The sequence below is a fragment of the Chiroxiphia lanceolata genome, chromosome 1 (assembly GCF_009829145.1).
Source record: "Chiroxiphia lanceolata isolate bChiLan1 chromosome 1, bChiLan1.pri, whole genome shotgun sequence".
Lineage (NCBI taxonomy): Eukaryota > Metazoa > Chordata > Aves > Passeriformes > Pipridae > Chiroxiphia > Chiroxiphia lanceolata.
In genome coordinates, this window is record NC_045637.1 from 117,850,695 (window position 1) to 117,874,499 (window position 23,805).

The following is a 23,805-nucleotide window of genomic DNA, read 5'->3' on the forward strand; positions in this document are numbered from 1 at the left end:
TCAACTGCATGCTGTAGCATTTGATATGTTGAAATATAATCTCTATCATACTTTACTAACAAGTGTAAACTAAGGATAGAAGGGCTAAAGGATTTTGTTTTGATATGAATTGAGTCACTGCTTATCTACTGGAACTTCACCTTAATTTCTCATTAAAAATGTCTGAAAGTTATATGAACAAATTCATAAAAACATGGCTTTAGAGCACTGCTTGTCACCTCTGAGTTGTGATGTTTATGACTGACTTATGGACTCTATTCCTGCAGAATTTTGCTGATGATAAAAAGCACATTTTCCACATTGAATGAGTTGTCATGTCTACCCTGATCTTCAGCTATTTTGTCAGCACAATTCATTTTAGGAGTAGTAAATATTCAAGTGTTTATCCAGAGGGATTTCCTGCCATGGAAGTGAAAGACGAAAGTGTCTTCTGTTCTATATGTGTGTGAACAATGTGCAGCCATTAAAATCTTTCACTATTACCTGGACATTCAAGATATCAGATATCTGTGTGCTATATGGTAAAAAGACTTGGGAAGCACAGTGTGTAGGAGCTTTCAGGGAAAACTGACAGGCTCTTTTTGAAGTGCAGCTGGTTTTCTCTGAAAAATTTGAAAAACTTCATTGTAATTTTTTTATTATATTCTCAATATTAAGCAGACGTACACAAGAGAAGGTAAAATAAACTCCACATCTAAAAAAACCTGAAAACAAACAAACAAAAACAAGTGAAACAAAACAAAAAACAGTTCTCCAGCAATCCTCCAGACCTTACACAGAATTATTCTGAATTATTGTTTTTATCTGTATTATCTGTTTTTATCTGTATTATCCAATTGCTACTATTTTTCCCTGTTCTCTGTGTGTTCTGCTCCTCAGTAGAGTTTTGAACTAGAAGTCTTGAGGTAAGATCTGATGGCATTATAGAAATTCTAAAAATACTATTTTTTATGAAGAAAAAGTGGATTTTGAAGAAAAGTCGTGATGCTAAACTGTGAAGGTGTGACTGTGGAGTGATCTGGTTGTTGCAGTTGTGTGATACTTCAAACTTACATGCTCATTAACAAATCATATATGCCTAAAGGCTGCTGAGGCAATCAAATTGTGCCTATTCACCTAGACACTGTGTAAAAATGAATATGAAAAATACATTCAGTTATTCATAAAATAGCTACAAAGGAGGGCAGTTTTCAAATATCTGGGTTTGTATTCTTGCTTTCATGGACTCATTCATACATTTTTCTCTGTTGTAGTGTACATGGGAGAGAGATGACAGAATGAAAAATAAGGAACCAGCACAATAGTATATTACACTTCTAAAGAGAATTTTTATTTTCTCTCACTCGCTTTTCTAAGAGCTAATGCTGGCTCTGAATGATGTCAGATCTAGTGATGTCTGAATAACTGTCATGTACAAGAAAGGAAAAAATTTAACAGACAGAGCAGGGCTATGATCTTGTAAACTGTGTAGTATTCCAAGCCACATTTAGAAGGGAATATGAAACCGCCTTTGTTGCTACTGTTGGGGAAAGAACTGCATTACAAAAGAAAATGTGGCATTTGTAGGGAATGATGATTTGGATTTACCATAGAAATTAATAAAAAACCATAATTATGCTCAATAATACCCTCACTTACTGAAAAAAATATGTGAAAATACCATTACAGAACATTATTTGCCATTATTATCAGCCCTACTTCTATTGCATAGGAATGTTTTCTTCAAATGTTCCTCCATGACATTTCTTCTGAACAGATTGTAGCTCTATGACTAATTGCCTAAGAATCACACCATTTACAATGTAGTTACCTTCACTCAACATGACTACTTTTGTCTTTGCAAGTACTGGACAAGCCATCCAACAAATTAACTATGTCACTAGGAGTGTTAATGTATGTCACTTTTAGTTTTCCAGATAACATAGGCCTTTAATATTAGCCTTACAAGAGGATTTATAAGAAAAAACCAAAGCGTAGCAAGTATTAAATACCTCATTTAGATCCTGCAAATGTTTACTACAGCTAGTCTAGTGCTGCCACTTTGATGCTAATTTTTATTAATATGCAGATGCTCTCTTCTACTGTCACTGCAGACTAAGGGTAGTCCTTATTAAGGACTTATTAATTTCCTTATTAAGGTCTATTCTGCTAGCTTTGTGTCCTAAAATGCAAACCCATCATTGCTTTGTTTGTAATTGGTCAAATCAAATAATATATTTGCTTCTGTAAGTTTATAAACTAGGAGTGATATCTATGAATGGTGTCACTATGAAATACTTTTTTTATTTTTACTCTTCTCTTGTGTGCAAAAGAATTTACATAATTCACGAGAAAAGCTTTGGGCTAGAAAAACATCACTTCTTACATTTTGCTTCTGCGGAGACCTTGCCTGACAAAATTATTGATAGATAAATATCCCAAATAGCAAAGCACTGATAACTCTTTGTTGGGTATGTGTAGGAAGAACTACTGGAACAGACAAAAAGAGATGTTTCAGACACTTTTGACAAAGAGAAAATTTGATGAGAGGGAACTCATTAAATTGCTGAAGTAGACAAGTTTCTGTTGGTCTTTGCCCAACTCCAGGACCATTTATCCAGCCTCACAGTGGTTTACTAAAAATGTTTCTTCTGCCAGCTAATGTAATTAGACTAATGGTTCAGTTGGTAGCAGTCTGCCTGAAGGCAGAGGAAAGATTGACACATGATAGCCAACAGAGATGGTTAGTATTTCACAAAGTAATTGTTTTATTAAAAAAGTAAGAAAAGGTAAAACAAAACCTGTAAATCAGGCCAAGATCTATGTTGACAATAAGTTGTTTGGAAATTGTTGTCTGTATTGTCTGTGAAACTCTCTGTAAACATCATTCAATGTCTTGAGCTGCAATGATGACACGGTGTGTTTCATAAGCCCTTTGTTTCAGTCCTAGGCCATGAAGCGATCTGTGGTAGGTTTGAGAGGTGGAGAAGTAGGGGGGATGCAGGCAATAGTAGAATCATTTATTTTAGATTATGGAACGTGCTGGAGATGTAAGAACAAGTTAAGTAGACGGTCATAGTAACCGGAACTGTGAGTAATAAAAGATCCTTTCACAGATACTCTCGAAATTGCAAAGATTTGCTTTCCCTGGCACTCGCTTGGGTGCTATTCTTGGTGCCTGTCAATTTATGAAACGCTACCAAAAGTATATGATCAGTCAAAGGAAAAATTCCTTGTAAAAGTATTGGACTGAAGAAAGCTAATAAAAATCTAAATGGGACACCAGAAAAAATGAAAACAATTATTTACTCCAAATGTTAAGGATAATAACACTACCAGCTCCTGTTCTGTTCTCTCATAAATTCCTTGTGAAATTTGTTACTCCAAATGTAGATATTTGGTATCTCAGCTACTTACGGAAGAGCAGGTGGTTGTAAGAAAGTCATCGCTGATCAGTTCACGGAACACATCCGCTACAGCATCTATTTACGATGCACTCCCAGACAGATGTCTAAAAGAACATCTTCTGACTGCTTTCCCTGCCTTCTCTCCACTGAGAAAAGTTATACAGTTACAACAGATGCTGGTATAGCATGTGACAATTTCTGTATTAGACACAACATTAGTTTATTGCCAAAACCAGATTTACTAGTTCAATGCTCTCCAGTAAAGGAAGTAAGCTGCTGTAAAGGGAATAGCTTTAATTATTCCTGGATTCAAGACAGCAGAATGCCATGAGGTATTACACTTATGAGGCAGTAGAAGACAGACTTCTCAGAAATTCTGAGTTAGATTCCAGTTATTTTAATTTACTTCTAGATTCTCTGACTATAAATCTGTTTTGAAACTTAGTGTTTAGATGAAGCTTTTAAAAAGGACATTCAGCTTGCCTAAAATGCAAAAAAAAAAAATCAACTGCCTGCTTAAAATGAAGAGCAATCCTATGCAATCTGCAGTGTAGTTCACTCATTCTTTCCTTGTTCCATTTGATTAATGAAAGCAATGTATTTTCTCATCCTCTGCCGGTGATTAATACTTCTCAATGCTTCTTTGTTTTTGGTGGCAGATTTCTAGGGAGAGGTTCCACAGTAAATTGTCTTTGATATCAAGTTTTTAATAGGCTTTGCCAGTCTGCCCATTTTGTGAGAAATACTTCTCAGTCTCCATCAGTGTATAGCCTGGACTGTGTCTGCTCTATGTCTCTGTGAAAGAGGAGTTTAGGAAAGACCCTTTAAAAGCTTGATTCCATCCCTATAGCTCACAGTGCTAGGTGAAAGAGAACAGATTGGCTGCTGCTTCCTTCCCCCTGTCTACAGAGTAGATATGTGGGACAGCAGGAGTAGCAGTCGGAGACTGAATCATAGTTTTGTACCGGTCTTGGACAGAGCACTTTGTTCTCCCATATACATGGCTTGAGTTAAATCTCTAATGGGTGTTTAGATGGGGAACTAATACTTTGAAGCCATTGCTGTTAGTGACACAGACAAAAGTTGCTCCCTGAATTCACCTTGGGGAAGTACTACCTCCAGTACTGACTAGGTATAATTTGTACCACCTAGACCTTGGTGGTGATTCAGGCCTTATTTTTAAACAGTATTTTGGACCACTGTCTATGCTAGTGTTTCACACAGTGCCAAGGATGTTCCTGGACACAAGAATGCAATCATCAATTTCCACTGCTGTAGCTGTCTCTGGATGACTTCTGGACAAAGTTGAATTTCCCAGATACCCCTGGGCAACCTGGAGTTCAATAGCACCTAAGGAGCAACAGACAGTTCATGTGCAGCTGACCTGCTTTGGAGGAACAGAAAGTTTAATAATACAGATGGGGTCTGCTATGCACATGTTGGCCTCCATTTTGCATTTTAGGCAAATTCATTTTCCTGTAGGATATCTTACAAAACCTTTGCCAAATTGGGCTTTTAGCTTTTTCAGTTTTTTTCAATTCCTTGGTTTTTACTGGTCGTAAACTCATCTGATGCTCAATTTCTGCTCATGCACTAAGATGAGCTACAGATATATTTTTGATGATGTTTGCTTTTACTTAAAAGTTGGGAAATGCATACTGAAGCATATGTAGATGTAAAACTGGTGGTAGTTTGCCAGTGTCTCCTTTGACATTGTCAAGCATGAGAGACCTATGTATAGGATAATACAGCTCTCCTTCTATATATGTGATCAAACCACCACACACATGCTTTATTCCTTATCTTAAAAGCCACCTCCAAAATAAAAATGCAACTATCGAAATTAAGTTTAACACTGTGTCTTATGTATAACCTTCAAATTAGAGTAAGAATAGGAAGTGTGTTATTTCACAGGGACCATAATCTGCAAAAATGCTCTTTGCACTTGACTGTGATCTCCACCCTTTAAAAAAATGCTTTGTCCTGGTTTCAAATAAAATTTTCACTACACACTTTCTATTAATTAAATGGCAATAGTAGTTTCAGTCAGCAGCTCCTTGTGTGGGGACTCTTTCACCTGTAGCTGGTGAAAGGCATTTTCCTTCTGCCTGTCTGAGGAAAAACCTATACAATGAAAAGGACAGCCCAGTGTCCCAACGCAGTCATCAGCAAGAGTCACTTAAAACAACTTGAAAAATAAATGGTTTCTCCTCACCATCTCCTTACCTTTTAGTCATATTTTTCTTAGCTACATTTGCCTGAGAACCCAAAACTCAGAGATGGTGTGACATTTCCCCTCCTTCCCCCTTTCCTTTCCATAGGCCTTTTACCCCCAGCTGTTGCTATTGCTGCCAGCTCCGTTCAATTAACCTCAACAGGAATGCAGTCATCCCTCTGTGGCTCATCCTGTTCAGGATTAATGAACTGTGCTTTAAACCAAGGGAACTGCTAGTAAAAATTAGATCTAATTTCATTAGAAAATTGTGTACTGCTAATTAATGGAGGTCATCTGAGGACTTGACAGAATTGAGTTTAACTGGAGAAAAAAATCCACAGAGCAAATATGTGACATTTGCTACTTTCTTTTCACTGTTGCTCCATGTGTGGACACCTTTTGTCACCAAGCTTCCTGTTTTCTGTCTTCCTCCCATCAGATCACCTCCAAGGCATGTTGGTAGGAAGCATGGAGTAGAGACGGCAGTAAAATGGAACCACTTGTTGTGGAGCCAGTTGTTGCTTCATCTTTTGTTTCTGAATGATGAATACTCTGTATAGTGTGATTTATTTAAGTGTTAAAAAACAGGAACTGGTCAAAATACTGCCTCTCCAGCTACAATCCAAGAAAATTCCTGGTATTTTCCTTTCGTGCTGGTCCTGGAAAAGTTTGCAGTTCTTCAGTTTTTCAGCAATGCTTGTTTGGTACCTTTGTGAAAAGGCTTGGGAAATACCTTACATATGTTCAGCCATTCACTTTGTGGATATTAAAAGCAATTATGATGGACACCAAGACAAAGCAAATTAACAAGGAACTTGAGCAAAAAAGTGACTGACAAGCCAAGACACTGACAGGGGAAGTGAGACAAAAAGAGGAATAGCTGTTTAAAAAACAGGTTTAAAGAACAAGTTCAAAAAAGGCGGATTGTCAAAAATTTTCAAATATCTGTTTGGTCATACACAGCTTGTTTATTACTTCAGAGCTCTTGGCTCTTCCATTTTGGCATAACAATTGCTATCCATCCTGTAGAAGATCAGGTAGATACCATGTTTTCCAATATTTCGTATCATTTCATTGAAGGACATCTTATCATAAAGTAATGAATTACATGACTGTCAATCAGATATTTTGATATTTTATGTCAAAAAACCCCTGTGATGTGTGGTCCTTAAGTTTCTAAATAATGTTGATGAAATCGGTTTTTTCTTAGGAAAAATTTACATGGGTTCTTCTAAGTTCTAAAAATATACTCCTGACTCTTCAAGTAAAAGATATCCAGTGTGGGAAAGCTATATCTATAAAAATTAGATCGAATCAGGGTTTTGAATGTAAAACTAAGTCTAATGACTGGATTTTTCATAATACGATACCATAAGAATTTTCTGTACAATACATTGTAACAGGCCAAATATTCACCAACCACAAAATATGTAAGTTTGTATTCTGCACTTATAAAGGAGGAGAAGTTGATATGTTGAGTCAAACTTCCTCAAAGTGTTTTGTTTGAGTGCCAGAGCCAGCCAATGTGCTAGCACACATGCTTATGTTTCAGCATATGAGTACAGAAAGTCAGCCAAGCACATAAAAAAACAATGTCAGCTGCAGTTATTTTGGGGATGGTACTTTGGTTTTGGTATACTCCACTGTTACATTTATAGATTCTAAAGAAATTAAGTTTTATTTTCAAATGTAATTACCACAGAAGGCATGGAAAATGGAATTTTCAAAGCAGTTCAAGGAAATTGAGGACCTTGGCTTTAAGTAGGCAGGAAAATATGCCAAGTCTCTTTTGAACATGCCAGTATCAAGCATGTGTATGTGAGCATTCTGTTACTTGACACAGGTTTGTTATAAGCTAACCAGCTGATGATGTTTTTGCAATACTAAGTGATCTTATATACAGAAATATTTCAAATCATGTTCTGTTTGTCATGAGAAAGAATGTGTTTTCTAGTTTCTGCAGGGGGGAAGTTGTTTGGTTTTGTTTGGCTGTTCATTTTTCGATTTTTTTTTTCCTGGAGAGTATTATGGGCCCAATGATCAATCCTTTTATGTAAAAGGCAAAGTTTGATGTAAATGAGACCAGAATACATAGGTATGTGCTAAATCAGATATTTTTAAATGCATGCCACTTGAGATTGTGGAAGAAAAAACACACTCATAAATATTAGTGATTTGTTTGAAGTCAGAGCACATTTCTCTCTGTGGATCTGTTTATAGTCTCAGGATAAGAAATTCCTATGCTAAGTAGCAGGAACTGATGTGTGAGACTTTCACATACTTAGAAGAAAAACATGAGTTGTAATTTTCTGTTTCTCAGACTAAAGAAAATTCATGAGTCTTGTTGCTGGGATATAAAACTAATGCTGCTTACTTAGAAGAGCGTTAATCACACATGCAGTTTTCTACTTGAACTGTGGTATCTGTAGTACTCAAAGGAGTCAGTTCTCACAGAATATTTTTCATCTGGTTTTGTCTTCTTGTTAAAATAAATCTATCATATTACCACTGAACAAGCTGAGATTTTAGTGTAATATTTTTGTATTTTTAATTTTTATTTTGTTGCTATATTAAGACCAGAAACATGAATGGATTATTGTGAGTCCTGAAGTGTTCCCTTTTTTTGCTTCTGGAGTTCAGTTCCATACAATATTAGCAATCCACTTCTGTACCAAAGCCAAGCAGTGACAGTTGCAATAATGAATATTTGCTGCAGGCCACTGGTATGAAAATAGCACAGTGCTGCAAGCCTGCGTCACCAGAAACAAATCTTCCATTTGACTGTGTCTGGATTTCCAGCTCAATTTTAGATCATTTATTATTGAAAGAGTTCTTAAAGCACTGTCATAATATAATGTTAAGAAATGCTGATTCAGTCTACAAGACATCAATTCAAATGCTTTCCTACTCCTTTTTGGTGTTTAGTTTGGTTTTTTTAATCCCTTATACCTTTAATGCTGTACCCTGTATTTAGGGCACTGAACTGTGGACAGCAGCAACACTGTAATATATTCAAAGGGACACATGCTGATTAGGTTAGAAGTTCTGGTGAGAAATGGATTTGAAATCCCTCTTTGTAAGCTTACTTGACAGTTTTTAGAATATTTTATCTTTAATTCCTGCTGAAAATTCTAAACTTTATATGTAGAGGAGCAGCTTTGCGTCTTTAAATGTGTCATGGCTTTTACATGGTGAACTGGAATGACTTTCTATTTATGTTTCAATGTCATTAATGTATTTGTATTAGTGGAATATAAAATGTGTTAATATAAGGCACATTTTGAAAGTGGAGAATATATGCCCTGATCTTTGATTATCTTTTTTAGATGAAGAATTTGTGGATGATATTTATAATTTTTAGTTTAATTTTTATATGATATGTTGCTTTCACGCATGCATCTCAAAATAGTCTAAAAATACCCAAAATAACTACCATAATTGATTGTATTTTCACTTTAAAATAATTACATAGTGAAATATTAGATCAACACAGATAATTTTAGATACTTGAAGCAGAATAAAATCTGCTGTTGTTTAAGTTTCTTTCTGTTTCTTTTTTCTTCATTTCCTCAGGTTTTCCCATGGAAAGTAAAGAAATTATGATCTATATTTTGCTTAGGGCTAAATAGCGACCCTTGCACTGCAAAGGTGGTAATGGTGATTGAGGTACATATATAATTTCCTGAAAGACCACCAACTTTGCCGTCAATTCTGAGAGAATGTTAATGTCTTCTTTTTCTTTTCTTTCCCTCTCCCTGGTGTCATCTGCCCTTTGCCTTCCATTTCACCAAGACAGTACATTGGCCAAACCTATTACTGTACAGTAGTATGAGGATGGAGAAACTGATGTTTTAAAAACAGTACCATGTGCTGCTCGGATCAGGCTTTTGAGGAAAATAATTTTACTCCAGCAATTTTCAACTGAAAGACAGCAAACATTTAATGGATTCTCTGGGATGGGCAAGAAGTGACTAGTTAATTCTAGTATTTTGTGAACAGAACTTCGAAAGTTTTGTTTTCTCATCAGTTTTCCAAAAAAAGGCTTAATATTTCAAAATATTATTTTTTAAATTATTGTTGGTCTTTTAAAATTATAAAATAGAAGAGAATATTCAACAAGGTAACATCATTCCTTCTGCATCAGTATTTAACATCTTTAAGGTGTATCTTAATATGATACACCTTCAGGCTCACTTTCAGGAAAAAAAAAGCAAACTGTGATTTGACCTTACATGCTTTGTTATATGCTTTAATGTCTGGAAGTACATAGAACAAGACAAACTGCTTTCTTTGGTTTATGAAGAGTAATTTTTAAAGACCCTCTGGGAGAATATGTAGAAACATTATAAAATACCCACTGTATAGAAATTATTATAGCTTAAAGGGCCTTATTCCCACTGACTGAAAGGGGATCAAATTTGTGTAGATATTTGTTCAGTCAACTTCAAGTCCTCCAGTAGGAAATATTTCTGGATCTATGTAGATGGGGTATTCCCAGGTTTCACAAACTTTAATATTAGAAAGAATTTCCGGATGTTTAATCTCAGTCTCTCTTGATGTAATCCAGTAGTTCTTCTTCTACTAGGAAGGATCAGGGAGAAAAGTATATTTTCTTATTTTTAGCTATCTTCTAGAGGTATGAAAAAGGTTGTCAACATTTGGTCTTCATCTTCCATATTCACAGTCCATATTTTCTAAACCTCTGATTTGTTTTGGCTTCCTCTCTCACATCTCCTCTCTTGTTGTTTTGCATTTGTATTGCTGCTGGATTAACAACAAAGCAAGTAATTGTTATTTTTTTGACATTGCTGTCCCCAGGCAGGACACAGTGCCTCTAGAGCTGATTAGAGGACGAAAAAAATATCTCATAAACCTTTTGCTTTGCACTTTCAATATATGGGGGGGACCAGTAGTGGTCATAACATAATGACATAAGAGCCTCAATATGGTGGTCATAACATAATGATATATGAGATCTGTGTTCATCTTGTGTTCTACTGAAAGATTTTTCTGAAAAACAAGAAAATAATCAGGATGAAATAAACAATAAAACCTCCCCAAAAAGTGCTACTAGGGCTGTTATCATCATCTTGCTTTAATAGATCAGATTAAGCCTACTGAGTGTGGATTTCTGCAATTGTCTTTACTGAAAGCCATCTAATTTTCTAGACTGTTTCTTCAATGCATTAAAATTGTTTTGAATCATGTCTCAGTGTTTGTTTGCTTGCTTCCACTTTGATATTGTCTGCTAAGTTATTAGGCATATTCCTCATTAACAAAGTTGTTGAACAGTATTAACCTGCAAGACATCTCTATGGCATCAGTTAGTTGTATCCCTTCTTCATCAGAGCACATACTCAGATCAATAAATAAAAGAATTGTTATTTTATCTATTCTAATAGGTAGTGATAAATAAAGCATCGGTAACACCAATGGATGTATGAAACTAAAATGAGCTGGAAAGTCCCCAGATTGAGACATACCTCAATAAAGTAACTAAGATTTCCTGGGGGGAAAGGAAAACTATTACTCAGTAGGCTTAATATGATAAAATACAATAGTGCAAAGGCAGAACAGCTCCTGTCCTTTCTCTCCTTCATGTCCCTTACCTGCCATCTTCTTCACTACCTCAGCGCTGGATCTTACTGTCCTCTACCTTTCTAAATACTTAACTACCACACGATACTGCTGTATCCAAATATCATGTATATATTTTTCAAAATACAGTACCATTGTGTATTTTCTCTCTCTTCAATTCAAGAACTACAGAAAAAGAACAAGTTCTGAGGTGAAAGAACTAGGTTTCCAAACAGATTTAAGTATATATACCATGCTTATAGTTTTTCCAAAAAAACCACGGATATGCACAATGAAAATCTTATTACTGTTTGTGTAAGTTTCAGATACAGCATGTTGTATATTTAGTTACTGTATGTATCATTGTTATGCAATTAATGGATAATAATATATACTGCGTATTAATAATTACCTTCATCCTTTTAATGTTAGTTTTGGGTACAATCAAATGAAGTATCAATTTAACTACTTTTCTTTTTTTACGAGATATAAAGGAAGACAATTATTTTCATTTTATTTTATGCGTGAGATGTTAAAACTTCAGCTTGGGTACTCAATCAGTATAAGTATTATGTGGTACTGTGGCAGTTTATGCATCTGAAGTGCTGCATATGAATTTTGGCTGCCTATTGTACTGGTCATTTACACAACCTCTTTTAGCGGATTATTCTTCAATTCTTCAGTACAGCCTTAAAGATGTTTCTTTTCAGTTTATGAATTCTGTGTTAGCAGAATGCAGGAGACAACACGTGGCTTTCCAATACAGGGGAGTACTGTGTTTTGTAACCACACAAAATACACAGGATAAAGCCAGATTAGGTCATTACCGTTAGTCGAACCATCACCACCACAATCTGCCTCTCTGTGATTGCAGCATTGGGATGCAAACAACCAAGCATCAAAGGTCACAGGATTTTTTTTGTTTTGTTTTGTTTCCTTCCATCTTCTCTCTTTGCCCACAGACGCTACCACAGGGACACCAGCAATATCAACAACGACAACCGTGGAAATCCGGAAGAGCAGTGTTATGACAACTGAGATCACCTCTAAAGTGGAGAAAATCCCCACGACAGCCACTAGCAGCACCACTTGCCCTTCCATTGAAACTGAGGAGGAAAAAGCAAAAAGACTGCTGTACTGTTCACTATGCAAAGTCGCTGTCAACTCTGCCTCACAGCTGGAGGCGCACAACAGTGGTGAGATGGAGCAGTGCTTGCTTTCTTCCTTTTTTTTTTTCTTTCTGTCTCAAGAGCGCTGCAATTATCTTCCCCTGAATAGATTAGATCTCTTGCAGCAGGGGACAAAGAGGTGGCAGAAAACTGGCAATTACATGGAATTCATTAACTATTAAAGGATAAAAATGACAGGCAAAGAGGCTTTCATAAAGGGAGAAGAAAGGAATTTTATTGCATGCAAGTTGCATATTTTCTTACGTTTTAGCTTTTGCAGCTTCGAAACCTTATAGAGCTAAATGACAGCTCTGCTTCATTACCTTTGGTGTTCAGAGTTTGCATAGTTTAGCTTGTGCCAGCTAGCAAACTGAGTATGAATGCCATTAGCTTTGTCTGAAATCTAACAAATTAAGGCTCAAAGAGGGAGCGCCAGTCAGTCAGAGTTCAATGATAGGAGTTAGAGTTCTTAGCTCCATATTGTCTGCTAATAACTAACTTGTTAAAATTATGTATATTTCCCTTTATTTTCATCAACTGATAGCAGTTTTTGCATGAGAGTTGAAAGGGTAATTACCTACCTCCATCTTTCTTAATTTTTAAACCTCTTCTTATTATTAGAGCTAGTAGCATTAATAAGTTCCAGTAGAAGAGAGCCATCATTCACAATCACTATTTTAAGCACCTTATTGATTGACTGCGTTGTGAGCAGGGTTAAAAGACCTAGGGATTCAATATGGTGGTATCAAGGGTAAATAGACTTTAGAAACAGACATAACCTTAGGTTTAAAATACATGGACAGTGAGGGTATACCTAGAGCAAAATGATCAATGGTTTTGTGATGTAATGAAAAAAAGAAATAACTTTGGCATGTCTACGGAATTCACTTAAGTTAAAAAGGAAATTATAATTTGTTGGTATTCATGAGAATCAAAGCCTAATCAGTTTTTAATGCTGTTTGCTGTATGCCAGATCTTCAAATGGTGAAAGTTCAACTTCATAAATCTGTACCCTTTTAAACTATTTAATTTCATATGAGGGTCAGACTGTAAACATTATTCTGATCAGGCTGTGAGCCAAAACATTATTCTGAATGTTTAAACACAACCCTTCAAGTTTTAGATGCTTATGCTATAAATTCTGATTGTGCTCACACACATACGTGCTAGTAAAAGTGTCTGTGTGGATGCATACAGCAATTATCAGTGGAATGACAGTTCTGTACACAGTAGTAGTCCATTATCATCACAGACTACCTGCGTGGAAGTAAATAGTGTAAGCAATTGTTCAGTCTGAATAAAGTTACAGCAACAGAACACTGTTGTTTTCTATCCAACCTTTATTTAAAAAAAAAAAAAAAAAAACAAACAAAAACCGGAAAAATAGAAAAGCGAGTGCATTTTTTTTCACATGCATGCTTCTCACATGTTTTGGTTTCTGTCCAGGCCATTAAGGATCCATAGGTTGCTGCCAGAAGCTTCTTCCCCTTTCTGGTTTGGAGACTAATTAGTTGATTACAGATTTAATTGTAAACTATCTAAGACATACTGTTTATCAATCTGTTCAGGAGAACTACAAATCAAAGCCAACTACACCTTTAATAGATAAATTACTCTTCTTCTGCAACTACAATTCAGGTCTTATTAGCAGCAGGAGTTAACGAGAAAAGTCACACCCATTTAACTTCACATCAGGATATTTGATTGTGCTACTACTTTCTGGTGTGGCTGCTTTGTTCTAGTGCATTACCTATAGGTATGTAATTTAGTAAGTATCAGATGTGAAATACTGTTACATTAGTATGAATCTGATACAGACCAACGCAGCCATATTCCAAGGATAGAATGTGGCGCCAAGAGGAGGTTCAAATGATTTTATTTTAAAATGGAAATAAAACAATGAATGCAACCCAATTGCCAAAGTTGTTTCTGTTTCCCATTTCTAATGTCTCCAGGGACTAAGCACAAAACTATGCTGGAAGCTCGGAATGGAAGTGGAACCATAAAAGCCTTTCCCCGGGCAGGCGTAAAAGGCAAAGGACCTGTGAATAAAGGAAACACAGGCCTTCAGAACAAAACATTTCACTGTGAAATATGTGATGTGCACGTAAACTCTGAGACACAACTGAAACAGGTACTCAGCTTGCAGATTGAGAATCCTTGGCTGTTTTTTGTTTTCATGGTGGTAAAGTACCAACACAGTCAGCATGTGCCAATATAACAGTTTGTGTCCAAACGGAGCTTACAGATTTTGTCCTTTGTACTTGGCTGTCATGCTGTATGTTTTGTTTCAGATATGATTTCCCCTTGCGTGGAATATGTTTTCTCAAAAGCTCTCAATTATACATATTTCTTAGAGAGCTGCAACATATTACAAATGTCTTTAGAGTAGTAGAATTGTCATGAGCTAATAAACCCTGCCATGTAGTGTACTGCATGATATTTGCCTTGACAAAGATGTGAAGATGGGTAAGTGAAAGCCAGTACTTTCACGGAGCACTGAATAACTTGCTTAGAAATGTGTATGGAAAGAATTTCTAATATTTTTTATCTATGTTTCTTTCTAACTGAGAAGCATGGCCTCTAAATTACAATTGCACTAAGTTATGTTCAGTCATTCTTCAGATGATCAAAGCCTTCCAAAAAATACTTAGTCTAATTCCATATGCCTTTTGGAATTAAATGCTTGTTAAAGAACTTTACAAGAATGAAGATAAATTCAGTAATGGACAATAGCAACACCCTTTTCCTAGTTTCAGGAAAAAAAAACAAGTTGTCTTTTTTTTTTTTTTTGGTGACATCTCTCTTGAGAATGAAAATCAAAGTAAAAGTAATTTTTTGTTTGGAAAAGGTCCTTCAGAAAAGGGTCTCTTCTAATACTGCAACAAAGTCTGTGTAGAAGGATACTTACAAAATCTCACAGATCTTAGCAAGAAGATAGTGGATTTTGTGGGGTTTTTTTCTCTATCACTTGGTTTGATACGTAACCATCTTAAAACGATCTCCAGGCTTCTCAGGGATTTAAACAATTTTGTGACCTTATTTTTTCCCTGAAGAGGGGATGCTCTACTATCTAATATTCTTTGAAAACTTTCTATCAGCAGTGGATTGAATTTGATGGGTGCTTTACAGAAATAGGGAGGAGTTTTTCAAAGGCTTCTGTCTTTAATTTGATTCAGGTTCTGTTGAAGTTAGAAAAGATGGGAAAATCATAGACTACAGTGGAAGCAAAGTTGAACTGAGCACTGTTGAAAATCATGGTCCCAATATGTGATGCACAAAGGATCATTCAAATTCCAACAGACTCTATTCCCTTTCATTATTGAAGTAGTCAATTAATGCTGTTGTGGAGAGCAGAAGTCATTAGTATTGGAGCAGTAATCTTGTGTAAAGCAGAACCTGAAAAGATCTGTTAAGGAACTATCACTCTTTGTTTTCTTTTTTATTCCCACCCCAAATATATTTTAACAGCACATAAGCAGTAGAAGGCACAAAGACAGAGCTGCTGGGAAGCCACCTAAACCTAAATATAGCCCTTACAACAAGCTCCAAAAGGGAACACATCCTCTAGGGGTAAGTTAATCCACTTTTTATTTCAATTTTATTTTAACCCCGATGAGCAGGACTTTCAGAAAATGTAAGTGGAAAAATGTGTAAAATGATAGGAATAGTGTAAGCCATAGGAGTGTACAAGTACATGAATGACCCAATGGAAGTTCACAAATTACTTTTTTATATACTTTGATGGGTGTTCACTACAGCCTGTGGGCCCTTGTTTTTGTAGCTACTCTGAATTAACTCAGAAAAGAAGCTTACTGCAAAGGTCATTAGAGAGCAAGAGACAAAAAAACCTCCAGATGTTTAACAGGATTTTTCCAGTTTTCATCAAGCACAATAGTGATGAAATAACTAAGTAAAACTCTATAAAACATAAAACCTTCATTCTATCTTTATTTAGAAAATTGCTCAGATAACAAGTGAAACAATTAAAAAAATCTGTCCCTTAATTCCACTCAGTTTCAGGATGGTTCTGGTCACATTTTCCACTGCCAGGATAAACTGTCTGAAACACAATTCTTACTAACTTCAAAAGCTTAGAAAAAGTTTACTTTTTAATAAAAAAAAACCCTCTAGGATTCTGCCATTAGTGAAGAATTATCTTATATTGTGGGTGGGATAATGAAACATTTGACATTTATCTCCTCCATCAGATAAACTGCATGAATGTTTTATCTGCTTTTTTGTGAGGGTTTATAGATGGTTTTGGCAGAGGGAGGATGCTGATTCATTGGCCTCATAGAGATGAGCACCTTTATGTCTTGCCATCTTCTCTAATGCAGGCAGAATATGGAGCTTTTTTTCCTGTGGAAACCCATTTCTCTTTAAGTTGAGTGAAAGCTCTTTTCTTGGAACTGTCGTTGTTGGGGCAACCCTTATGAGTGGTATATTAATGCATGATTCAATTGTGGAATAATGTAGTGCACCACACTGGTAGATCTAACAGTAGGGAAACAGCCCCATAGGGTTTTTCAGTAATCCACCAGAAAGATCAAGGTGTCCAATGCACATAAACTGTAGTGAAGGGAAAATATGAGATAAATAGAATATGAAATCATTAAAGCATTTCTAACAGGATTATTATTCCTTTAGGAAATTCATTGTTTCCCAGGGGATGAAACAACTGTTATGTTACTGTTGTTGTTGTACACAGTTCCCTATTTACCAGTTTATGTAATGGTAATTTCTGAGAACTCCAACCAAGGTTCAAGGCCATTTAGTTGTTGCATAGGTAAATAAAGGCAACATGTCGTTTTCCTGTTCCCTCCTAGTTGCTCACAATATACAAATCAGACCAGAGGGAATCAAAGGGGCAAAAGGGATTTAAGAAAGAGAGAACGAGTTAGCAATAAATGAACAGATAGGTGTAGTAAAATGGAGGCTGCACTAAGAAAGGAGAGAGCAGTTCTCCATTTAGTCTTTCTGGGTTTGAGTATAAAAACTATCAAAATTGCTGTCAATTGAAGTGCAGAATGGCACAGCAACATGCCAAAGATATGATAATTTCAATTGTAATGTAAATGGTTTTGAAGAGCTATTTCTTTACTTTTTCTTTACCCCCATCCCTAACTGAAACAAAGACACTCCCCATTATTTTTTTAAGTCATTTACTGTCACTTAGTTTATTTCATTGGAAATGAAACAAATAATGACTACTTTACTCTGAATGCTGACCTGTGTGTTAATTGGAGGTTTGAAATGAAGGTGTAAGGTACTGTATATGTTAAATATTACTGGTTTTGCAGCTTCCTTGAAATCAGAAACATGTTGGTAAATTAACTGAAAAGCTATCTAACTTCATTAGAAGTGCCAGGTTCCTCCAAGAGTGATAAGTCCTAACCGTTTAATAGAAACAGACACAGAAGATCTTTTTTGTTCTTCATGACAAAAACTGTATAAGCATCACTCAATTGTTTAAAAAAGAAATTAAAAAAAAGAACATAGTACATTTTCTAAGCTCTTCTAGACCAAAAACTTTCTTTTGCCGTGTTTTCAGTATCATTTGTACTGCTTTGTCTAGTCTAGATTTGTATGCTTCAGAGATAGAAGCTTTATAAATTCCTACCATGCTGTTTCAGAGTTTAAGAAGTCTTGTAATGTTGGGACGTGCTTGATATTTCTTTAAGCCACAAGTGTCCAGCATCCATAAAATACTACACTGGAAAAAAAAAAAAAAAAAAAGGTTATCAGGTGTTTCTGAAATAAAATAGCTCTTAAAAAAAAACATCCTTCATTGGGACTTTTAGAGCACAAAGTACTTTGTACTCAGGATATTTTTTTTTAAATTCTTTTTTCCCTGAGATTCTTTTTTCTGTTCTAAATAAGGCTGAAAAAGGTATTTACTAAAAAATGTAAGAAAGGAGGAAAAAGTCAAATGCTCAGCAAGGGAAGAAGACAGCTTGGATCAGTGGGTGTAACAGTGATCAAGGAAAAGATCAGATCATTGCTTTTCAGAGGCACCATGGGGATTTTTATATCTAGCATCTATTATATCCTCTGTTAAGATAATTACAGAATTTAGTTTCATCTCAGTATTTCTTCCAGAGCCTTAAAGGACCTGGAAGCCAACAGAGTTGCCAATGGGTGTTGCGAAAAGTAAAAATCCTGTATCCATCTCGATAGTAAAGAATGAACAGACTATTTGGAATATGGTGATAGTATAACGATGCAACTCACTTGTGGCTCATGCCAGTGTACTCCTGTCCTTACTTTCTGATTATTCACTCACAAGGTACTGTTGAGTTGAAAATGTCAGTGATGTTGTGCAACTAATTATTTGAAAACCCCTTTCAATTCAAGGGTGAAAAACTGTGTTTCCCTGTAAGTGAGAAGTGTCTATACTTACAGTGAGGTGTATCATGGCATGGTACATATATTCATATTCTGTATATTCAATACTATATATTCAGTTTTATGTTCTTTGGAAAGGGCCTTAGGTCATGCTAGGACACAGACCCACCACAAGTCCATCAGAGCCAATGGGAAATTTTCTTTGTTGGTAAATGAGGTTTCTATTCCTATCTGAGAGCTATAAAATCAGAACAAAGAAGATATTCAGTCCCCTGGCATCTCACTAGAAACTTGAAATCCCACTGAGAACTGCAGAAATCTATAGAGACTACTCTGATGTTCATTAGCATGCATATCAAATATAAATTCTCCTAAATAATATGAATCTCTATGAGTATTTTCCAGCAGTCTGGGAAAAACTCGAGGGTTTTGGTTTTTTCCTTTTTCAAAAACTCTTAATGAGGGGTTTTCTTGATTGGATTTGGTAGAGCACAAGACTTGTGCTTTAAATGTTTTTGGGTTTTTTTTCAGAAGAAGCCTCAGTGACAGAAACAAAATTATCATGGTTTGGCAGTACACAAACTGCTATAGGCAAGAATGTTTTCGTAACAACACTTTAAAATATCTGCCATGTTTTCACAGTCCTTTGTAAGAATGAACATTACCTTAGTGAAAAACATTTGAAGACACAGCGAGATTACATGGGGCAGCACCCATTTAAACACATGAAACATGGGAGATTTTCATAACCCATGCAAGAAAAGATTGCTCACTATTTGGAGCAGGAGCTAATGAAGAGGAGCTATCTGGAGAACTTAGTTTTAAGTAGAACTTGCATCTTAATGATTGAAACAAAAGTATCTTCTTAGTCAGATCAGAGAATAGGATATATTTTCATGCTGCTCTGGTCCCTATCATAAAGCTGTCCAGGTGGAGGTCTTTTAATTTATATCTAATTCTTCCTTATTTAATTCTTGCCGAGTACATGCAGCTTTACTTTGGTGCAGATTGCCCAGCCCCTTTTTAGATTTGCCTTGATTTCTAATCTAATATTAGATTATAAGTGTCAGTGATAAAGAGTGAATGCTAAAACTCTTTGTCCTCAATCAAATCCTTGTCCAGTGGGCAAGAGATTGTATCTCTTGTCACACGCCTGCAGCTCATAGAGTCAGTAGCCACCACAAGGCCTCTCTTGCTTGATTTTGCATGTGTAATCTTAAGTCAACCTCCCTGTCGTGTAGCAAATATGAACAAATTATGTCTCTCCGTTTGTTTGTTTTCTCTCTTCCCCACAGGTAAAATTAGTATTTTCAAAGGAACCTTCAAAGCCGATGGCTCCACGAATCTTACCAAATCCGCTAGCAGCTGCAGCAGCAGCTGCTGCTGTGGCTGTGAATTCCCCCTTCAGTCTTCGCACAGCCCCAGCAGCCACCCTTTTCCAGACTTCAGCACTTCCTCCAGCGCTCCTACGACCAGCTCCTGGGCCTATACGGACCACCCATACTCCTGTGCTGTTTGCTCCTTACTGAACTCCAAACAGGAAATAATTGTACTGCAATAATTTTTCAAAACAAAACAAACAAAAAAATGAAAATCAAGAACATTGAACTATGCAGTGTTTATTTATAGTTTAAAGTATATATGAAGAGCCAGAACTTTTGATAGAGAACTGAACAAATTCTGAAAGGGGGAATGGGCAGTATTTTCTCCAGATGAGAACATTCCTCTTGAGCATTGATTGTTTTAGAACTGATCTCCAGCATTGACTTGTAGTGACATATAAAACTTATAAAGCCTTTTGACTGTGCATTTTGCCACATATTTCCCTGCAATGTCTTTCCTGCTTTATGAAGCAACTTACAAATTTGTCTAAAGGGCATTAACTGGTTCCAATGTATATAAAATACTTTATTCTGTAGATTAAAGAAGAAGGAAAAAAAAGAAACACTGTGAATAGTAGTACCCTTACCAATCCTCCTGCCAAGTCAGCAGGTACTGGGTATTTATCTGAACAACAGTAGATACAATAGACGTCTTGTAAAACAGTAGTATTGTGTCTCTATCTATGCCACTAGGTTTCTAACTGAGTTGCAAAAGATAAAATGAGCAAATTATGTCGCTTTGGTAAGTAGTCAAAAACGATGACAATGATGTGGAGCTGTTCCTGGTGAGCAAAAATTGTTTTCCTTGCCTGTAGCAGAATGGGCAAGAAGATAATCTAGGTTAGGTAAAAGAAAGTGATAAAGAAGATCTAGTGGGGGGAAAATAATTAGGATACTGTACACAGAATGGATCGAACATTTATTTAACTGAGAACATACGTGTACAGTGTGTGTTTATTCAAAAAGTGTAATACATACAGAATAGATCAATGTTTAAGACATGCCGGTGGACAGCAAAAAATACACTCTTGTCATGAAACAGGCCTGACACTTCAGTGTTGAGCAGAGGGAAGACACAAATGGGTTACGCATAGTCATAACTAACTAATGAAAAACAGGAGAGAAACTCTGGCCTCGTTTAAGTCGGTATAAAGTTCTTTCTGACTGCAATGTAGCCAGAATTTCATCACGAGAATGGCACATATTCTTTTTATATCACACCAGTGGGAGTGTCTGTAGATACAGGTAATATTTTTTGCAATAGGCTTAGTCTTAGAAACAGATTTATTCTCTTGTATTATTTCCTACTGATGTGATATAAAATGTTTAATATACCTATAAAATGTAAACAGTGACACACGAGATACATATTACGAGATAACTGCACATCATGGGTTTGGAACAAATGCAACCTTTAGGATCTGAAGGGACCCTTGAATTCTGTAGCTGACCGTTATGTATGGACAGCTTAAAGCCTTATATATTTACTGTGAGGCTTAAAGGGGTTGACTGTGTCCCTTTAAAGTAAGATTTATCAGGGGTATATATAGATATATTGTATATATGTTAGAGTAAGAAAAATAACTTATAAACAGAAAATCTACTATATAAAATAATTATATAACCATTGAGTTTCACATGTGGGTCATTAAGTGGTAAGTAACAAACAGCAGAGAAAAAAATAGACTTCTTGATTCTGATTCTTGCTGCCTGCTTTTTCCCATAGGGAGCTGAAAAGTATCTATTAATATTATGGAGTGTGCTGCTGAGTCACGTGCGACCACTCTGATGTGTAGCTAAGTCAAATGCCTACCATACATTTAGGCAGAATAAAATTTAAAAACATAATTTAAGTTTAAATGTGGAAATTATTCGAAAGACTTTATTAAAAGGCAGTAATGCAAAATATTGACCGTGTGGTTGCTGTATAATGCTGCCTGTGGTTAATATGGACAGGTGGGAGTATAGAGGATGGGAATATACAGCACTTTTGACTTGCAGTTCATCAGTGAGCCTTCCATATACATTCGTATTTGCCATTTTTTAAACCTCTCCACATTTAGATTTTATAAAAAAATATATAAAGAGAGAGAAAGAAGAGGTTCCATGGATGTCTGTGTCCAAAGAATTCCAAAGAGATGCATTTATTTATCTAGAAGTATTAAAATGAGTTCTATATTATGTATTTGTATTTCATCCAGTTTGTTTGCAAACGTTTGTGCCTTGAAATGAAATGGGCTTTTGTTTATATTTAATTCACAACTATGTAGCCATGAAAAAGATGTGATGGTGTTTTCAGGGCTGATTACCAGCTGGATTGCTTTGGCCCAACTTCCAAAACAACAGTATGAGTAAGTTCCTGAAGCCAAGTTTAGACATCTAAAAAACTAGGGGCTGACATTTAAAAGGGCTCTCTACTCTACAGCTCCCAGTAAAGACACAGTAAATAAGCCAGCCTTCTAGACCTGCTCCTAGCACTCAATTTAAAAAATGTTTCATTTTATTTGGGTACATAATATATTAAGGTTGGACTCCATTTTGCAAAATCTGGGACTAGGTCTTTTAAGCCTGCTTTCAAACTTCCATCTTTTTGCAGAAGCTGTAGTGCCAATGCCAGCTGTGTTCAGATTCCTCCTTGAATAGGGAACCAGTTTTCAAAGTCCGCTCCATGAACCACCATTTATCTCCAGAGACTTTTGTAAGATCCTGTGTAAGTAAGAGCTTGCTAAAGGAGCAGAGGAGGACTCATATTTTGGGAAAGGAGAAGATCTGGTCAGGCTATCTTTTCTCCATGAGGAAGCATGCAGATGGGAAAACAGGAGATCTACAGATATCCTGTAGGCTCTTCTATGCATAGCCTTCTGGTGCATGGACAGCTGCTGTACATTCTGCGATATTGTTGTGATGCCATCAAAATCAACAGGCTGATCCTTGCCAAAATGTGGCCTGTGGCATGTATGGAGGCACAGTACTAGGGGCAGAGTTAATACAAATTTTGCTAGAGATAAAAGAGTGTCATTCCAGCTACTTACATCAGCTAATTTGCAATGACACCTTCAGTATTCTTGGACCTCTTTTGTCACAGTGCTCTATGGAACAAGTTTTTGTTCACACAAATCTCTTTTAAATTTCAGCTGTAAACAAACTCAATTCTTTTTATGTCTCTTACTCACTACCTAATAAAGGATAAAGCCTAAATGTTAGAATGTATAGTGGATTTTCTATGCCTTGCTGTTCCACCCCCGTCTTGGTCAGTAACAATCCAATGTCCCCAGACATCAGCACAACAGTTTTATTAAATATATCTGTCAAGGAAAATACCGGCACAGCAATCTGATGGGGCAAGGAGAGCTTCTGGTCAAGGGTATGTCCACAGCAGATGACAGTGGAGGTAGCAAACAGAAGACATTTTACACCTACTTGTCAATACATCCAATATGGAGAGCATTATAAAAGAACAAAAAAAGTCATCATATTTCATATTACAGTAACACTCCAGGGCTAAGAGGAAGCCTAAAGAACAAGGAAACAGATCATTTCATCAAAGACACAGTCACTCACTGGAATTACAGTTTGAAATCAGCCTGCGGGGAAATGCCTGGGTATGAACTCAGAAAAACAAACAGGTTCAGGGATGTTTTCTTAAATTCTATTCAAAGTGTTAAAGAATGACTATTCTGTTCTGATCCAAAGAGATGGTATTTTTGTGGGAGGGATATATATATATA

At 36.1% G+C, this 23,805-nt stretch overlaps 1 protein-coding gene across 3 annotated transcripts in view; it reads left to right on the plus strand.

The window, feature by feature from the left end:
* Nucleotides 1-23,287, plus strand: part of ZNF385D (zinc finger protein 385D) — a 411,627-nt gene extending 388,340 nt beyond the window's left edge. For all 3 annotated transcript variants that reach the window (XM_032691549.1, XM_032691566.1, XM_032691559.1), the window contains 4 exons: nt 12,141-12,374; nt 14,303-14,481; nt 15,819-15,920; nt 19,991-23,287. In XM_032691549.1, coding sequence (XP_032547440.1) covers nt 12,141-12,374; nt 14,303-14,481; nt 15,819-15,920; nt 19,991-20,224 — 749 coding nt within the window. In that variant the 3' untranslated portion in view covers nt 20,225-23,287. The remainder of the gene's footprint in view (nt 1-12,140; nt 12,375-14,302; nt 14,482-15,818; nt 15,921-19,990) is intronic.
* Nucleotides 23,288-23,805: the final 518 nt, after the last annotated feature.